This window comes from Myotis yumanensis, unplaced genomic scaffold, assembly GCF_028538775.1.
Source record: "Myotis yumanensis isolate MYYU_CA2020_CCGP unplaced genomic scaffold, mMyoYum1.0.hap1 SCAF_19, whole genome shotgun sequence".
Taxonomy (NCBI): Eukaryota; Metazoa; Chordata; class Mammalia; order Chiroptera; family Vespertilionidae; genus Myotis; species Myotis yumanensis.
In genome coordinates, this window is record NW_027223770.1 from 22,266,230 (window position 1) to 22,285,365 (window position 19,136).

The 19,136-nt window shown below is 52.0% G+C and overlaps 1 protein-coding gene across 1 annotated transcript in view; it reads left to right on the forward strand.

Annotated features, from left to right (window-relative positions):
- The window catches only part of KIAA1671 (KIAA1671 ortholog), a 119,940-nt gene that overhangs the window by 13,050 nt on the left and 87,754 nt on the right, over positions 1–19,136 (forward strand). Inside the window, 2 exon segments of the mRNA XM_070399757.1 lie at positions 13,158–14,753; positions 16,839–16,926. Coding sequence (XP_070255858.1) covers positions 13,213–14,753; positions 16,839–16,926 — 1,629 coding nt within the window. The 5' untranslated portion in view covers positions 13,158–13,212.

Sequence of the window (19,136 nt, forward strand, 5' to 3'; positions counted from 1 at the left end):
GTGTCCTCTGAGCTCTGAATAACTGGTGGTTATGCAGGGCAAAATTAGGGTCTGGGAGGACGGAGAGCAGACGGTGTTTATCTGAACTTGGGAGATGGTATAGTGTTTTCTGTGACCTGGCCCAGTAAGCTGCCTTCAGGGGAGGGGCTCACCGTGACTCACGGGGAACGGCCCCTGTCTGCCCTGGTGGCATTTCTGCCAGGATGTCTCTCGGAGGCCTCTCTGGACTCGGAGCGACCTTTTAGAGCAGTGGTTCTCAACCTTCCTAATGCCTCGACCCTTTAATACGGTTCCTCATGTTGTGGTGACCCCCAACCATAAAATTATTTTCGTTGCTACTTCATAACTGTCATGTTGCTACTGTTATGAATCATCATGTAAATATCTGATATGCAGGATGTATTTTCATTGTTACACATTGAACATAATGAAAGCATAGTGATTCATCACAAAAACAATATGTAATTATATATGTGTTTTCCGATGGTCTTAGGCGATCCCTGTGAAAGGGTCGTTTGACCCCCAAAGGGGTCGAGACCCACAGGTTGAGAACCGCTGCTTTAGAGCGTCAGTACCGGTGGCTGAATAGCAGGGATGTTTCGATGGGGTCCTTCTGCGTGCCTTTTAGAGATAAAAGTAAAAGGATTTGAAACAGAGGGTAGACTTGCCCCCAACATGCACACACCCTAATGGACATCGCCTCTGCTGCAGGCTGGGCTCCTGGTATGTCCTGAGTTCATCCCTGTCATTGTCACTCATTTTATTTTTGTTTTTTAATAGAAATTATCTTTTTTAGTATGTTCACCAAGTTGCTTGGTCAACATATATATATATGTTTTTATTGATTTCAGAGAGGAAGGGAGAGGTAGAGAGAGAGAGATAGAAACATCAGTGATGAGAGAGAATCACTGATTGGCTGCCGCCTGCATGCCCCACATGTGCTCTGATTGGGAATCGAACCGTGACCTCCTGGTTCATAGGTCAACACTCAACTACTGAGCCACGCCAGCCGGGCTATTTTTTAAAGTTTATTTTTCAATTACAGTTTGCATTCATGATTGTTTTGTGTTGGTTTCAGGAGTATGTTGTCATTTATTTTAGACTTCTGTTCCGGGGCCAGCGCATCCACCCACCTGGTGTCCAGGCAGGTAGTCTTGGTTGACTGTCTTAGGTCGGGTCCCCCAGCCTCAGAGCTTGGGAGGGGCCTTCTGTGGAAGCCTTTTCACCCTCTGAGTGGTGCCTGCCGATGAAGGAAAGTTTGCTTCCTTGATTTAATTTATCCCGTGTTTTCTTCTAAAAGGTTCATTGTTTGACTCACTGTCAGGTTTGGAAAGGTCGCGTGGCTTCCTGGAGGAAACCAGGAAGGAGGCTGCTGGGGTCCTCCAGGCTGGCCCCAGGGAGCGGGTGCAGAGAAGTGGGGGCCTGGGGAGAGATGTGAGCGGGCAGATTGAATAGGAGTGGATGCGGGTCATGATCTCTTCGCATCCTCCAGGGCACGTTCTGTTTGGAAGAGCGCTAGCTAGCAGGTGAGTCCCGGACTGGAGCGACTGGCCAGGCTGGTTTGGCCTTTCTCGGAGCCGGGCCCGCAGAGTGGCTGGTAGCTTTCCGATGATGCTGTGTTGGCAGCTCACTCAGGATTCCCGTAGCTGGGAGAACCTGTATTTATAGAACCCTTGAGCAAAAACAATCTTCATTTCATATAAACAAGTATATACTATGTTTATATCAGGTAAATAAATATATAAGTAAGTAGATAATAGCAAGCATTGTGTTATATGGATTATATAAAATATACACTATATATAAATTATTTAATAATACCTATAAATACATATAAATGCATATGGTCACATGTATACATGTTACATATAAAAAATTGCTTGATGATCAGAGAGCCCAAGTTCTAGTTGTAATTCTGACGGGCTGTGCCCGCCTCTGCGTTAGGACACATTCTCTCCCAACACAGTTCCCCCCCGGGATCACCTCCTTCCCAGCGTCCTGCCCTGAAGACACTAAAATCATTTCTGGAGTCAGCATTTGTCACGGAGGTGCCATAGTTTAAAGATCCAGGACAAAAACCACATGGAGTCTTTTCCCAACCCCTGGGGAATGCTTGGCAGTCAGCTGTCACCGCGACCGGAAGGAGGGGGCTCCTGGTTACCATTGGTAACCACGGACACAGGCAGAGATGCTGGGCACCCAGAGGTGCTGTAGTCGGGCTCCCCCAGCATCAAGACCTGAGGCCCGGATGGGAGCATGCGTGGTTCTTTGAGGAGGTGACCCCAAGAAGCACTAGTGGTGAGAGTGGAGGTGGGACACAGAAGGCAAGGAGCTGATGGAGTGTTATGAAGACAGTGCAGCCCGGCCAGTGTGGCTCAGTGGTTAAGCGTCAACCTATGAACCAGAAGGACGCGGTTCAATTCCCCGTCAGGGCACATGCCCGGGTTGTGGACTCAATTCCCCGTCAGGGCACATGCCCGGGTTGTGGACTCAATCCCCAATGTGTGGCGTGCAGGAGGCAGCCAATCCATGATTCTCTCATCATTGATGTTTCTGTCTCTCTCTCCCTCTCCCTTCCTCTCTGAAATCAATAAATACAAAAAAAAGAGAAAAAGACAGTGCAGGTTACTCATCTCAGAGATGTCCCCAGAGAGGGAGGAAGCTGGGATTGATGCACCAGTTCCCCCCCAGTCTGTTTGGTGGAGAGCTGCCCTTGGGCATTGAGCCCCAGGCACTTCTGGCCAGTGCTCCCAGGATAGAAACCACGCCCCCGGACAGTGAATCACAGGCCCCTCAGGAAGCAGCCTTCTGCATTGGGGCTGAGTGCTGAGGGCGCAGGGCACCGAAGGCGTCTGCGGCACCCTCCTTGAGAAACGCTTGCACACTCTGAGGTTCGTATTCTGTTCAGAAATTCAGTCTGTTTCCCTTCATGCTTTCACTTAGCATTAAAAAAAACCTTTTTCTTTATTACAAACACACTCGTTTTTATCAGAAGGCAGCACAGCAGAGGAATTGAGAGGGTGGGCTTCATGATTTTAGTGTCTCTGAGCCTCAGTTTCCTCATCTGTAGAATGGGAGTAAAATACTCCCTGCCTCAGAGGTTGCCGGGAGAAATGAGTTTTTGCCTGTGAAGTGTTTCACATGAAACCGGCTGCACACTCAATAAATAGAACCTACTTTGTTGTTGTTGTTATTGTAAAAATTAAAAAATTATAACTCAGAAAAAAGATTAAAATCAACTATAGCCTCATCTTCCCCTCTTAAGAGTTAACCTCTCGGAACAATTCCTATATATTCTTCCGTTACTTTCTCTAAGGATTCATACATTCATATTTACATACCCATCCATGTGCATCTATATAAAATGAGAAGTAGGATCTTTGTTTGAAATATGTTTTTATTGATTTCAGAGAGGGTAGGAGAGAGAGAGACACAAACTTCAATGATGAGAGAAAATCATCGATCTGCTGCCTCCTGCACGCCTCCCACTGGGGATCAAGCCCACCACCCAGGCATATGCTCTGACTGGGACTCAAACCTTGACCTCCTGGTTCATAGGTCGACGCTCAACCACTGAGCCACTCAGGCCGGGCGAGAAATGAGATCTTAATGGTCCATATTGCAGCTCAGTGTTTTACATTTTAACTCTTACTTATTTCTTTGGCTAGGCAATACACTCGCAAGATTCAGAGGGGGGAGTGACCAAAGTGTAGGCGGTGAGAAATCTCCCTCCCGTCTCTGTCCCCCACCCACCCATTTCCCCGCCTCCCAGGGAGCGAATTTAAAACTTATTTTTAATTGTAGCTTCCCCCCTGAAACTCTTTGTAACTGCCTTTAGCCGAAAGGGTAAAAGATTGATTGTACTCATTGTAACTCATTATATGTCCCCCAGCGAATCCCAGGAGAATGCCTTATAACCTTGGGAATTGAACGGCTGCCCCCTCTTGTATGTATCGCAGAATTCCAGCCCTGGGGGTAGAGATCGGTCAGCGCCCTGTGTTCCAATTGGTAATGGTGTTGGACCCGGGGCCGAGGGGCAAGGGTGACCTCGGGGACATGTGGCAGTCCTCAGTCTAAGCCACAGATGCTCTGTGCCCTGAGTGGATGTATGGCTTCATTCCTGGAACCACCATGAAGCGGAACCTTTCATTAACCAAAGCTGCTCCTCTACCCACCTGTGTTTAAGGCAGAGGGACTGAGAGGTCAAAATAAACTGTTCTCGTGACGTTATAGGTCGTGACTCCTTACAGCGGGCGAATAATTTGTGGTTCAGTTCAATCTTTACCTTCTGAAACCTCAGTTTACCAACCTCTAAAATGGGGATAATAACATTCTCAACCCCAGAAAGTCATTTGTTGAACAGATTAAAATAGAGTATTCCCTTCAACGACTTAAATTAAATTTATTTAATTTATTTAATTAAAGGTAGAGCGCTCGGCACAGTGCCCAGTCCATGGTAGCAACGAGTAACACAGCAACTGTTGATGCTGCCAGGATTAATAGGGTGGGATGGGGAGTGTGGCTCCACCCCTTGGGCAAATTGCTAAACCTCCCCAGGCCTTACCTGCACCCATCAAGTGGGTCTAATCCTACGACCCACCTCAGAGGGTGGATTAAGTGGGGGAAACCCATTTAAGGTGCCATTTGGCACAAAAATCAGGGCTCAACTAGTGATTTGATGATGGTAATTATTCATACCAGGCTTTCCAAGGGCCCAGCACTTAATAGGTGGGAAGACAAAAGCAATGGAATAGACTTGGAACAGCTCGGTGGGGTCTCCTTCTGGTAGTGGGGCCGGGTACATATCTCCAGCAAAGGCCCTCCCCCCCCTGCCGGGTTCTGTGCCAGGAGCAGGGCCTGCCTGTCATGCCCCAAGGCTGCCAGGCCAGGCCCTGACAGGTTTACGAGGTGCTAGAAGCCGGTCCAGGAGGAACTGGTTGCCTGAAGGGCGTGGGAGGCACAGTTATCCTCCTGGGAAAGCCAGGAGGGGCCCTGTCACCTGTCCCTGCAGGTTGATTGCCATGACAGCCTGCAAATGGGGATGGCTGGTGGGGGCGGGGCGGGGGCGGGGCAGCGGCCTGAGCCTGTCACATCTCTGGGACATGGGTTCAGTCTCCGCCATCCTGTAGGTTTTTCTTGCACCCTAGTTTGGGGGGGATGCTGTTTGGGGTTTATATTCTTTGGCACTTCCCTCCCCCGTCCGCCCCCCGATTTTCCTCAACGCTTGTGTAAATGACTGGCGGATATTGGATCTTAGGCAGCCTTGCAGATAGTATCCACTTAGCCAGTTGCCCTCCCTTTCTCTCTCCCCAGCTGTGAAATGGGTACAATTTGAGCATAGGTAAGGGTGGCCTCCCCTGAATCTCGGTCTCTCCCAGATTTCTTCACCAGAGAGCTGTTTCTTTAAGCCTTAAAGAATTTCAGTCCTGCCCCCCCCCCCCCCCTCAAAATTATATTCCACCAACCCACAAATCCCTCCCGTAGGCTTCATGGTCTCTTTATTTCTTCCCTCATTCATTTATGCATTTGCAGAAACCGGAATGCAGGGGTCTGTGCCCTGGGTGGACTGGGGAGGAGAGACTGTAAATCTTGCAAGGGGGAGAGCCTCAGGCTTATTTCTGATACGAGGCATTATAATCAGGTAACATGACCAAGGAAGGTTGGAAGGCAATCAGGATAGGCTTCCTGGAGGAGGTGTCCCTCAACAGGGTTCTAAAAGGTTGTGCGGGATCTGGGCAAATGGAAATTGTGCTATAGATAAAGGGCTCTCATGGAGAGGGGATAAGTGAAAAAGACACTCGAGTCACGGAACCCTTTGGGAATTTGGGAGTGTAGGCAGGGCCTGCAGAGTAGGTTAACTAGTTTTGGGGTGGTCTTGACCTTGTCCAAGGCAAGGGACAATGGGAGCCATTTATCTTAGAGCAGGGAGCATCATGACCAGACCTTCCCAGCGTTTGAGCTTTTCGCATAAGCCAGCTCTCGGGCCAAAAGAAGCAAATTCCTTCAGAAATCTATTTGTACTTTGAGGGAATGATTTTTTTTTTTCCTTCTGAAATGCAATATGCACTCCTCAGCCTCCCTAAAGAGGGAGCGTGTTGTCTCCCGTTTTTCTGAATCCCGCATTGTGCTGTGTGCTGTGTTGAATTGATCTTTGAGATTGAATTTCCTCTGCTATTCCGGGCTGGGTCTTCCTTCCTAGCCCCTCGTCCACGGCCAGGCCGGACATGGCCTCCAGGCTCGACCCAGACTCTCTGTGAGCAGTTCTAATTGCCCTAACAATCAAGTTTGTGATGACTCTGCCATAAACAAGAACCAGTCAAGCTCCCAGTGAGGGCCTGGCCAGCCGGGGGCCCTGGTTTATGGCTCATTAGACATCTTTATTGGGTCTGCCCCAGGGATGGGTTGAGAACCCTGACCTCCAAGCTTTGAATGAAGGCAGCAGGGGATGTGTTTCCCTTAGGTGTGCAGGTCCATTCTGCATCTATCAAAAGCTCTAAAAAAGATGTGCACCCCTTGAACCAGCCTGCCCGCTTCTAGGCACAAATTTAGTGCCTGTGGGTGTCCATTGCAGGTTTTAATGGCCAGGGATCGGAGACAGCCGAGCGATCCAGCGGTGGGGGTGGATGATCTGATGAGGAGTGTGTGCACGGAGCACACAGGAGCACCAGAAGCGGCTGTGTAGGTCGTGCAGCTCAGGATGTGAAAGATGTCCAGGACCAATTTTGACATCAAACAACCAAAAGAAAAAAAGCAAGTTCCTGAAGAACACGCACGGTCTGATTTCATTTTTCTTTTGACCAAAAGTTCCCATTTACATTGGAAACGCGCACGTCGATGGGCATCGGAATGCCAGGGCTTGGGCTGTGCCAAACATGCTTGCTCTCATGTGCGTTTTTGAATTTCCTGCGGTTAGCGTGTGGGACACCCGAGGAGATCCGGTGGAGGGCTGGGCCACAGCCAGAGCCGTGGAAGAGCTTTGGGTGGTTTCAAGAGGGGGATGTCACCCTGGCCGCTGTCTTAAGTGGTTGCAGCCGTGGGCAAACTACGGCCCACGGGCCGGATCCAGCCCATTTGAAATGAATAAAACTAAAAAAAAAAAAAGACCGTACCCTTTTATGTAATGATGTTTACTTTGAATTTATATTAGTTCACACAAACACTCCATCCATGCTTTTGTTCCGGCCCTCCGGTCCAGTTTAAGAACCCATTGTGGCCCTCGAGTCAAAAAGTTTGCCCACCCCTGGGTTAGAGCATCGGCCCACAGACCTAAGGGCCAAGGGTTCGATTACTGGTCAAGGGCAAGTGCCTAGGTTGCAGATCTGAAACCCTCGGGGTGGGTGTGGGTGGGTGTGGGTGACAACCAGTTGATATCTGTCTGTCTCTCTCCCTCTCCCTCCTCCTCTCCCTCTCCTTTTCCCTCCCCCTCCTTCTCTCCTTTTCCCTCCCCCTCTCCCTCTCCTTTTCCCTCTCCCTCTCCTTTCCCCTCTCCCTCTCCCTCTCTAAAGATCAATGGACAAAATATCCTTGGTGAGGGTTTTAAAAATAAATAAATAAATAGGGAAATGTCACATCCTCGTCCAGTTTCTCAGGGGCCTGAGTTTTCCACCGTCTAGAGCAGGTGTCCCCAAACCCTTTCTGCAACAGGCCGCCTCGTGAATACTGCAGGCTTTCTGGGCTCAACAGCTTCTGAGGCAACTACTCAACTCTGTCTTCAGACCTTGGAAGAAGCTGGTAGATCACGTATGCAAATAAATGGGCCGTGTTCCAATAAAACTTTATTTACAGAAACAGGCCGTGGGCCGGATGTGGCCGGCAGACTACAGTTTGCCCCTCCCTGATCTAGGCGAAAACAAACAAACCAAGTACAGCTTGATGAATGGTTTCAGGGAGTGCTTCAGCCAGTTCCGAAATAGCACAAATAGCAGGAAGGAACAGGCCCAGGGAAATTGAAAAGGCGGATGTTTAGGTAGAGGCGCAAAGATAAGTTGTAACGTTCTTCCTGCTGCGGACCAGCAGCTGCACCTGGACCCCGGGGAGAGAAAGTGGGGGAAGCAGTTTGGGGGTGGGGGACATTGGGGGAAAACAGTTTATGTGAGTCAGAAGTGTTGAACACTGGCTCTACTTTTCACTAGCGTGGGACCTGGCTCTTTCTGAACTGCGTTTCCCTCATCTGTAGAACGGTAATAATTTGAAAGGCACAAGGTTGTTGAGAGTGTTAAATGGGAGAAGGCAGAAAGTGCACAGAGTCCCTTGGTAGGGTGCCTGACTCAAAAAATATTAGTTGGAAGTGAATGTTGCCAAATTGCTTTTATGACTTACATTGGCCCTGGGAGCAGATGAGCATATCAATTTCTCCACACCCACGCCTGCATTGGATATTATTATTTTCCTCTTTCAAGGATGCTCTCCCTTCACGTATTTTTTGCACACTGATTTTATGTCCAGTGTGGTGGTCAGACCCTGGGAATACAGCTGTGACCAGGACCCAGGTCCCTCCTAGCCAGGAGCTCCCAGTCCAGTGGAGGAAACAGAGGCAGTTATCAGGTGTGCCATCAGTGCTGGGCGAGGGAGAAGTACCAGGAGTTTGATACCAGGCTCCCAGGAGTCACCTGAACCTACCCTGGGGCATCAGGGAGGGCTTCCTGGAGGAGGCAGCAGCATGGAGCTGAAAATTGAGGGATGGCTAGAGATCAGCCAGGTCGTAGGAAATGGCAGTGTGGAGACTTGAAAGTGAAGGAAAGCACAGCGTGTCTTGTGACCTGTCTGGGGTCGTTGTGCTGAAGTAAGTATGTGAGTGCATGTGAGAGACAGACAGACAGACGGACGGATGGATGGGAGGTGTCGATCATTAGACTGAAGCTGGTGAGATGAAGAGGAGCCAGATCCTCCCGGGCCTCAGGGAAGGAGTTTGACGTTTATCCAGAGGTCGGTGGGGAGACTGCATGGGCTTTGCGCAGGGGGGTGACATGGTGGTGCTCGCCAGTCAGAATCGCTCTGGCTGCTGCTAGGAGAGCAGATTGGAGGCATGTCAGCGGGGAGGGCAGATTTTAAATGTCTCTTCTCAGTGAAGTTTTCCCCTGGCCACTCTCTCCTTTATTGTCATGTATCTAACATTCTGTACATCTTGCTTATTTATGTTCATTTATGTTCCCCTCTTCTTTCAAACAAATTTTGTTTAATTTTTGATTTGAGAGAGAGAAAGAGAGAGAGAGAGAGAGAGAGAGGTTGATTTGTTGTTCCACTTAGCTGTGCATTCATTGGTTGCTTCTTAATGTGTGCCCTGATTGGGGATCAAACCTGCAACGTAGGTGTGTCGTTGGCCAGGGCCTGTTCCCCTTTCCGTGACTATCAGCTCCACAGGAACAAAGCTTTCTGGATATGTGTCCCCAGAACTCAGGACATAGTGGGTCCTCAATGAATGAATGAGCTAAGGAAGCAGCCATGGGGATAGAGAAGAGAGGATGCCTGCATTCCAGTGACGTGAGGCACTGGGCTGTTTCCATCTGGGGCCTGTGGATGGATGAACCACACACACTTCCTGCGTCCTGGCTCCTCTGGGAGGCCCCGGGCATGCACGTGGCCCTTTGCACAGTGCCCCGCACACATGCAGACTGGGGAGGCCGGGTCACATTCCGGAAGATACTGCAGGGTGTCAGGACTGGCTCGCACCCCTCACCAGATGGTGGCATTCCCAGGGAACAGCACCCAGAGATGGCTGAGTGAATGACTGGTGAGCTCCCAGATCGGATTTGAGGGTATAGTTATGAAGAATTGGCAACAGCTGCTAGAATGAATCAACGCCTCTGAATCTGAGCGGAAAAGCTGCCAAACTGTTGGGTTTTGAATGGAAGCAGCTCTCCGGCCTCCTCCCGGTGCGCTTCTCTTGGATTTCCCCGGAGACTTGGAGCTCCGTGGCTGCACCCCCAGCACCGAGCCCAGGGCCTGGTTTGTGGGAGGAGGGTCAGAAGGATGGAAGAATGAGTGAATGCCCTTGAGAGATACCTGTCGAATTTCAGCAGCTATTGGTCTCGGTGACTCAATTCCCAGGGAAAATGGTTTTCTCTGCATGAAATCATAGGAAATGGAATTTTAAATTTTGCAAATCAGTTCAGTGAAATCAAGCCTGGGGACTTGGCAGGTTTAGCAAAAGCAGAGACGTACGGGTCCCCACCCTCTGCTCCAGGTGCTTGAGGTCTGACTGACATCCTGTGTCTCCTGGTCTAGTGCAGCCTCCTGACCTCCCAGGCCAGCCTTGCACCCGGTCTGTCCCCCAGCGCGACCTCCATGATGATTAAAAAAAGAGATGGCTCGCCCTGGCCTGTGTGGCTTAGTTGATTGGGTGTCGTTTTGTCCACCGAAAGATTGCGGGCTCAAACCCTGGTAGCGGGTGTGCAGGAGGCAGCCAGTCAATGTTTCACTCTCACATCGATGTTTCTCTCTCTCTCTCACACTCAGTAATTATGTATTTGGTGTTATGATGGGCCAGGCCACTGTGCTGACTACTGGGGATTGAGGGTGCCCTCTGGGGGCTTACCAGGGAACTAAAGCACTATTATTAAATGTAACCGTGTAGCTATGGATGAAGCCTGCCGAGTATCTGTGGGGCTCCATGGATATGTAAGAGGGAGATTGTACTAGGTTGGAGAGGGACAGGGATGTCTGAGCTGTGATCTTAGGGGTGGGCCTGTGCCTGCACAAGAGGAGTCTCTCAGAGAGCAGGCACAGCATGTGCAAAGGCCCTGAGGCAGCATTTGAGAACCACCAAGAGATGCAACGTACAAACACTACTGAGCAGGAGAACCAGGAGAAACAGCTCCCAAATCAGCCAGCACCTGAGTGTTCAGGAGTCACCTCCACTAAACCAAGGGAGCCTTCCAGAACCACCACTGCCAACTCTAGGCGGTTAACCCTCCTCGCCCTGCGCTCCCATGTACCCCTTTATAGACCATGATGGATGCTTGTTGCCCATTGCATGTGTGTTTCCCACACAAGACTGTGAGTTCCCCCGAAAGCAGGGGATGTTTCTTGTTCACCTCTGTGCACATAGTAGGTGCTCAGTAAACATGTATCAGAGGAACGGGGGAGTTTTTACTGAGCACCTACTGTGGACTCAGCACTGTTTATGCGCATGTATATGTAAGGCTGCGCTATTGAAAAGCCGCAAGGAGCGTGAGTTTGACAGGCTGGGGGAGATGCCAGCGGACGCAGTTGGAGCTCCAGAGCTTTTGTACCGTCTGTGCACAAATCGCTGGAACCGAGGCTGCCGTCCCTGTCTCCCCAGTCCTGCGGAAACCCAGCCTGCAGGGACGAGTCTTCCCCCCTCTTACCCCCATCCCCCACGGGCTCCTGCCATGGGAGCGTGGGGGCAGCCCTGCTGGCGATGAGATGTGACACCATTGGCTTTCTCTGGCGGTCACACATCCCCAGCCAGGGCCTGCCGGCTCGGGTAAGTGGGGCTGGAGTGTCCAGGGGGTGGAGGGCGCCTGCGAGTTCTGCCGGGAATTTTCTCTCTGTCCTTGGAGTCCTGTGATTGCCGTGTCTCATGTTCGGGCTGTGTCTGTGACCCTGGGCAGGGCGGCCAGAGGTCACGGGGGCTGGCTCTGAAGGTGGACAGCCCTGATTGCGGGCAGGACCCCCAGTGTCACTGCAGGTAGAATTCTCCCTGTCAGATTCCCTGATTCTCCATCTCTGTCTCTCTCTTCTGCTTCTGACGTGTCTAGACAGCGTTCTCCGGTTTGGGGAGAAGGAATCTGTTAGCACCATCGAGCGTGTAAGGAAGAGAAAAATATCAAAATCTGTCTGCCTTTCTCTCCCGCAGGCTGCCGAGTGAGTCAGAGCCGGGGGCAGCCGTGCGGGGCCTCGGGAGGGGAGCGGGAGGCTTGCATCGAACTGAAACCCCTTCCAATGTTAGTCCATCTAGGTGGGGGCAGGTTTTCGGGGAAAGGGGACACTGGTTTGAAGGTGGGGACAGGGTGGGGGAGGAATCAAGAGCAGTGACCCGTCTGTCACTTTTTAAGACCAGCAAGGAATAAAACATAATTTTTCAAAAAGGCAGAGTTGAATGGATTGAGGACCTGAGGTCGAGTTTTAGCTGTGTGATGTAGACAAGTCAGACGACCTCTCTGGGCCCTTTCCCTTTACCTCTGTAATGGAGAGACCGATCATACCTGCCCCTTGGTGTTGTCGGAGGATTAATGAGAGAAGAGGGCTCCTGCTTTAAGAGAGCAGGTCATACATAGCTGGACGGACAAGGGGCTGTGCCCGAGCCACATAATGAGGTCTGGTAAACATCGTACCCACCTCGGAGCGTTGTGAGGACGATATGATTTCTAAAACACAGGGAGCCCTCGGCTTACCTCAAGCCCTCATTCGTGGTCTGTGTGCCCTCGCCATGAGCTGTGACTCTTACTGAGACTATGAAGGCAGCCAGCGAGAAGTAGGCATCCACTAGAAAAGAGCCCAAAGGCAAATAGGAACCGTAGGTGAGTGAAAAGTCAAGGTGGCACTTCTGAAGGCATCTGGAAGGGTGGGCGAGGGGAAGATAAAGGGCCGGCCGTGGGGTCGTGGGGTCGGGGGCTGAGGCTTGGGCTCTGTGGGCCACCCACCACCCCTGTGACCTCAGGGGCTCTGGCTTTGGGCAGCTGTGTGAGCTGGGGCTGGCCACTTACCCTCTCTGAGCCTGGCACCCCACACAGGCTGGTGAGGGGTTCAGCTGGGATGCCTGAGGCCGGGTGGGCCAGCTCTGAAGTGGGAACATGGTGACAGGAGACCGGGAACTTCAGGGTGCTGTCAGGGGTGCTGATGCCAGGAGCTCGCAGTGCGAGCATCACATCCTGACGTTGCCTCTTGCTCTCTGAGTGACTTCAGGCCAGTCCTTGGCCTCTCTGAGCCGACTCCCTTATCTGCACAGCAGAGATAAGCCCTCCTTACCTTGAGCTGAGCGCAGGGGAAAGTCCTGGAGAATGTTGGCGCCTTCCCCCTGCCCTTTGATCTGGAAGGAACTTCAGAAACAGCCCGCAGTTCAGAGGGATGGAGGGGGACTGGCCCTGGCTTGCCCGGCGAAGTCAGTGGGGAGTTGTTGTCCAGAACTCGGGGCTCCAGCTGCTTCGACCCAACCGGACGCTGACTGAATTTTAAATTTCCCTTTTTTTTTCTAGCAGTGGCTTCTCCATTTCGGATGTTTTGAATCCCCATGGATCCACAACCGTAACCATGGTGACGCGGGTGGAGGTCGGCTCCATCACGCCTCTGCCAGGAGTGCCAGGCCTCGGTGAGATCGCCAAGGAGGACACCCTGACGCGGACCTACTTCCGCCAGGCGGGCGACCCCTCAGGGACCCCCTCGGCCCGGCTCCTGGAAGGAAAGAGCCCCCTCAGGAGCCCCGCACGCCTGCTCCCTCTGCCCAGACTCGCCCCCAAGCCCTTCTTCAAGGAGAAGGCCCCTGCCGTGAAGTCCCCGGGGCCCAGCCCGGCCAGGCCCTCTCCCTCCTGTGGGTCGCCCCAGGACGCGGCGGCAAAGGACCCGGGCGAGAAGATGCCCAGCCTGGGGGGGCAGGAGGCGGGCGGCGAGGGCCTGCACAGCGGCTCGGCCCTGTTCCCCAAGGCCGCGTTCCTGCGGCCCAGCGCCAGCGCCCTGTTCCTCTTCGAAACCACCAAAGCCGGCCCTGTCCTGGGCAAGGGGCTCAGCGAGGGGGCCCCCGAGGCCAAGGCGGGGGTGTCTCAGGAGCCCCCCTCGGGCTCGAGGCCTGAAGTGGCCGCCAAGCCCGCCCTGCCTGCCCGGAGGCCTGGGGGGACCCTGCCCCGACCGGCCTCTCTGTCACAGGACACCAGGCCGGCCGCCCCCCGAGAGGACACGGGCCCCAGGGAGCCCCTCTCCAAGGCCAGCAGCGTGGGGGACACGGACAGCCCCGCGGGGGAGCCCCAGCCTCGCCCCAAGAGAAGGCCCGTGTCTGCGATTTTCACGGACTCCATCCAGCCTCAGAGGCCGGGCCCCGGCGGGGCGGCTGTGGGGGGGAAAGCGCCCCCCACCCCGCCCGAGAAGACGTGGGTGAGGAGGCCCCGGCCTCTGTCCATGGATCTCACGGCCCCGTTCGAGAGCAGAGAGGCCTCGCTGAGGAAGGCCGCTGGCGAGGCCGCCGCAGGTCCCTCCAGCCAGCGCAGGGGACCCGAGAGGCCCCACCCGGAGCCCCGCGTGGACGGGGAGTGTCCGGTCAAAGCAGAGGCTCCCCTCCCCGACCCAGATGCCGACTTCCTGGAGGTGGCCAAGAAGATCCGCGAACGGAAGGAGAAGGCGCTTTCCAAGCAGGCCGAGCTGGGCGGCCTCAGAACTGCGGGGGGCTCGGCCAGGGTCACCCCCTCAGATGACCCGAAGCCCGGGGAAGAGAAAGCCAGGCTGGACACCGAGCCAGACAAGGCTCCCGAGTCCCCCTCGCCCAGGCCGAGCAAAGGCCGAGAGAGCGCGGAGGTCAAGAGCAGAGCGTCCGATGGGGAAATCCGGACCCGGGGAGAGTGGGTCTCCAGGGGCAGCGTCAAGAAGCGCCTCAGCCTGTTTGGGGAGGAAAGCGCCTTGGCCGTGGGGTCTGAACCCCCACTGGCCACCCCTGAGTCCCCATCGGCTGCTCCAGAGCCTGAGAAAGCGGGACTGAGCGTCCAGGATCGGATCAAAGGCTGGGCCACCGAGAGCTCCAAGGTCAAGCCGGAGGTCAGGAGACGGGCGTTCCAGGCTCGGCCACTGTCGGCGGATATGACCAAACTGTGAGTGGGAACATCTCATGGGGTTCACTCTGTCCCCAAGCTGCCTCAAACCACCCACCAGAGGCCCCCCCTGGGATGAGGCACTGCAGGCCCCAGGTCCGTGCTGGGCACCCTCTCTGGGTTCACCCGCAGCCTCAAGAGGAAGTGGCGTGAGCTGCCATTTCTCAGAGGAGGCGTGTGCCAGCAGTGGGGCCAGGAGCTCGGTTTTCTTGTCTCTTCTCATCTTTGCACTGGGGAAATGTTGTGCCCATTTCACAGATTGGGATAGGAAAGATGAAGGACCATGAGGAAGTCGATGTATTCCAGCTCAGCCTGTCTCCATAGCTAAGCTTTCTTCTCCTAAAGTCTGTGGTCACCTAACATACGGCCGAAACCTCCACGAGTGACCGGCAAAATAAAACCAGATGGGTCAAGATATCTTGAGCCTCGGTTTCTTCATCTCATGATACTAAGACCTTTCTTAAAGGTAGAGACCCAGAGCATAATACTGAGAATCCCTCTGCCCGTGGAAAGCCCTCGATGCTTTGTAGCTTTAAATGATATCATTAGCCCTGTTAGTTAGTGGTCATTTTCTAAGCTCTCCCGGCCTCTGATATCTCTTGTGCCTTTGTTTTCCCACAAATGACTTCTTGCTTACAACTAGGGAGATGCCACTGGGCGTGTCCACTGGCTCAGTGATGACATGCATGCCACTGACATCCTCTGTTAGGGATGGAGCTTCCAGGGGACAGGACCTCTGGGCAGACTGCCCTCCCAGCCCTGGGAACTAGGGCAGCCAGCTGGGCCAGAATTAGACTGGTGCTCTCAGCATTTAGAATCACCGGGAAAAAATAGCAGCGCCTGGGTCCCACCTCCCGAGATCCTGATTCAGTGGGTCTAGGGCAGTGATGGCGAACCTTTTGAGCTCAGCGTGTCAGCATTTTGAAAAACCCTAACTTAACTCCGGTGCTGTGTCACATATAGAAATTTTTTGATATTTGCAACCATAGTAAAACAAAGAGTTATATTTTTGATATTTATTTTATATATTTAAATGCCATTTAACAAAGAAAAAATCAACCAAAAAAATGAGTTCGCGTGTCACCTCTGACACGCATGTCATCGGTTCGCCATCACTGGTCGAGGGAGAGGGGCTCCTCGCTTGGTTGTTTTTAGAGCTTCCGGGGTGATTCTCATGTGAGGGCCTGAGAACCCCTGGGCTCATATAACAGAGAAAGGGGCACCAGTATCAGGGACCTCACAGGCCTCCTCTCCCTGCAGTGCTTTGGATTAATCCCACTAGACAGATGGATAAACTGAGGCTCCAGGTGTGCAAGTGTGGGTCAGGTTTCAGAGGTTTGATTTCTCTCTCCTTTCTTTTCCTCTGCAGCCTCCCGCCCCCCCCCCCCCCCCCCCCCCCCCCCGCCGCAAACTAATCTTTAGGCATCCACTCTAAGGAGCTTTTCAGAACTCCCCTTTCGGGAAAACAGGCCCAGAGACAATAACTTGGACAATAACTTGGCCAAAGTCACCCGGGGAGGCAGAGACAGGCCCGTGCCGCCACACATTCCCCCCAGTCCAGTCCCGTGACCGGTGTGCAGTGGGGCTGCTGTTGTGGCTGTGGTTGCTAACAACAACCATTAATTATTCCTCCCGGGGCATCCTGGGTCTTCCCTGAACGCCCTCAGGTAGCTATTAGGGCTTGGGGTAGCCTCCTATCCGCCCTACAAAAGGCGATGGGGAGGTGTTAATTATCCCCATTTTATAGATGAAGAGACAGAGGCTCAGGTGAGGTCACAAGCCTGACCCAAGCTCCCGCGGTGGGAAGTTGGTAGAGCTGGCATTAGCACCCAGATCTCCTCCCCCCAGCCTGGGGCTCCTGGTACCCCAGTGATGCTGTGTCTGAGGTAGGCCATCCCTCCTGGGCCCTTTTCTGTTGGTCTGGTGACCAGAAAGGAAATGTCTTTTCTCAAAGCAAATCGGGCACTGTTGCTTGGATGATCTCCGATTCCACCCTGAGCTGGCTGTGGGGTGTGGGATGGAGGGAGTCGTCGCTGCTGGCCCAGCCACGTAACCTGGATCTCTGTACCTGGATCTCTGTCCCAGGTTTTCAAGTTCAGCTTCAAGCAGTGAAGTCAAGTATGAGAGGTGCTCGGAGCCGAGTGGCGAGCTTGCTAAGGAGCCGAGAGAAAAGGTGAGGAGTCGCTGTGTTTGGTAGCTACACTTACCGGAAGGGCTTTTCTGACCTGCGAGACCCAGAAAGAATCTCACAAACAATAAGACAGTTTTCCCTCGAATGCCCAATGCCGGGACTGTTAACGTCCCTTCCAGCACGCTAGCCACGAGCCCCCATTCCCTCGTCTTAAATGCTTTTTACAAACGCGATCGCCAGGTCTGTATTTTTTCTGTGCACAGAGGGAAAGGGGCATGGATTTCCTCTGTGAGAATGCCTGCTTTGTTAAGAAATTAATAAAGCTGCCCGGCCGGCGTGGCTCAGTGGTTGAGCATCGACCTATGAACCAGGAGGTCACAGGTTCGATTCCCGGTCAGGGCACATGCCCAGGTTTACGGGCTTGATCCCCAATAGGGGGCGTGCAGGAGGCAGCTGATCCATGCTTCTCTCTTATCATGGATGTTTCTCTCTCCCTCTCCCTTCCTCTCTGAAATCAATAAAAATATATTATTAAAAGAAATGAATAAAGCTTAAAAAATGTTCATAGAAACCCCTTCAATTTCCCTAATTATGGTCCCTGCTTCCTTCTCAACCCTGACTTTCACCTAGCAGCCACAGGAGGGAAGTTAAATTGCTCAAAAAGTATCTTTATTTAGTTCATTTGGTAAGGAAAAACTCATAAAAGAACTCCAGCGTTTAACTGGGTTGTGGATGATCCCTTCAGCAGACTTGTAGTTTTCTGAAGCAGCTTAAGTGAGGTATCACTGACCTACAGCGAACACACGTGGAAAGCGTACAGGTGGAGAGTTCGACATGTGTCCTGCACACCTGTGAAGGTGCCATCACAGCCCAGATAACCGGCATCGGCACACCCAGGTTCCCTCCTCCTCACAGTCCCTCCCTCCGCCTCCTCCTCCTCCGAGCAACCACTGACCTGCTTGCTGTTGCAATAGATTCGTTTGCATTTTCTACATTGTCCTATAAATGGAACCAGTGCTCTTTTTGACCCCCTCGGTCTTCCTTCTTTCACGCAGAATAGTTATTTTGAGATTCGTCACATTGTAGTGTGTATTAATAATTCACTCCTTTTCTTTGCTGAGTAGTATTCCATTGTATGGGTCAACCACAGTGTATCGTATTCATCCTCTGATGGATATTGGGGTTGTTTCCAGTTTGGGGCCCATTGCAAATAGAACTCCTTGTAGTCACATCAGAATACTCTAATGGCAGGAACAAAAAGAGCCACGTGAAGCAAGTTGGGTGAAATGTTATTGTTGAATTTAGGGAATAGGTTGAGGCGAACTTATTATTATCTCTGTAATTTTGTATATGTTTGAAAACTTTTTTTCTTTTTTAAAATTAACTTTAGGGAGAGAGGAAGTGGGGGGGGGGCGGGGGAGAGAGAAACATTGATTTGTTTGTTGTTCCACTTACTTATGCATTCATCGGTTGAGTGTTGTATGTGCCCTGACCACCTGCTTTTAATCCTTTGGGTTACATACCCAGGAATGGAATTGGTGAGTCCTATGGTTAATTCTCTTTTTTAACTTGCTGAAGGAGACTTAGCTCTAACAGGAAAAAAAAAAAAAGATTAAAAAAATTACTAAGTAGTACATGCATGTTATGAAAATCAAACAGAACCAAAGTATGTCGGATTAAAAGATGATTTTTTTTCATCTTTATTCCTTCCTCCTACTCACAATTTGATTTATATCTTTACTCCACTGTCCATCTACCTGTGTATACACACAGGTGCAGTTTTTTATTTTTATTTTATTTAAAAAAAAATATTTTATTGATATTTTACAGAGAGGAAGGGAGAGGAATAGAGAGTTAGAAATATCGATGAGAGAGAAACATCGATCAGCTGCCTCCTGCACACCCCCTACTGGGGATGTGCCCGCAACCAAGGTACATGCCCTTGACTGGAATTGAACCTGGGACCCTTCAGTCTGCAGGCCGATGCTCTATCCACTGAGCCAAACTGGTTAGGGCAGGTGTAGTTTTTTAAAAAATGGTCTTAAATCATAAAGATACTGTCCTGCAGCTGCTTTCTCCCATCGAAGGGATGTTTTGTGTGTCTTGGGTGCTAGGACAGTGGGGCCCATCCTCCTGGGGGTGGAAGGGCCTGTGTGGTCCTCCATCGTTTGGATGGATTAAAATGGACTTTGCCACCGCCTTTCAGACGGGCACTCACGTTATCTGTTCATTTGCTCTCAGATACACTGAAT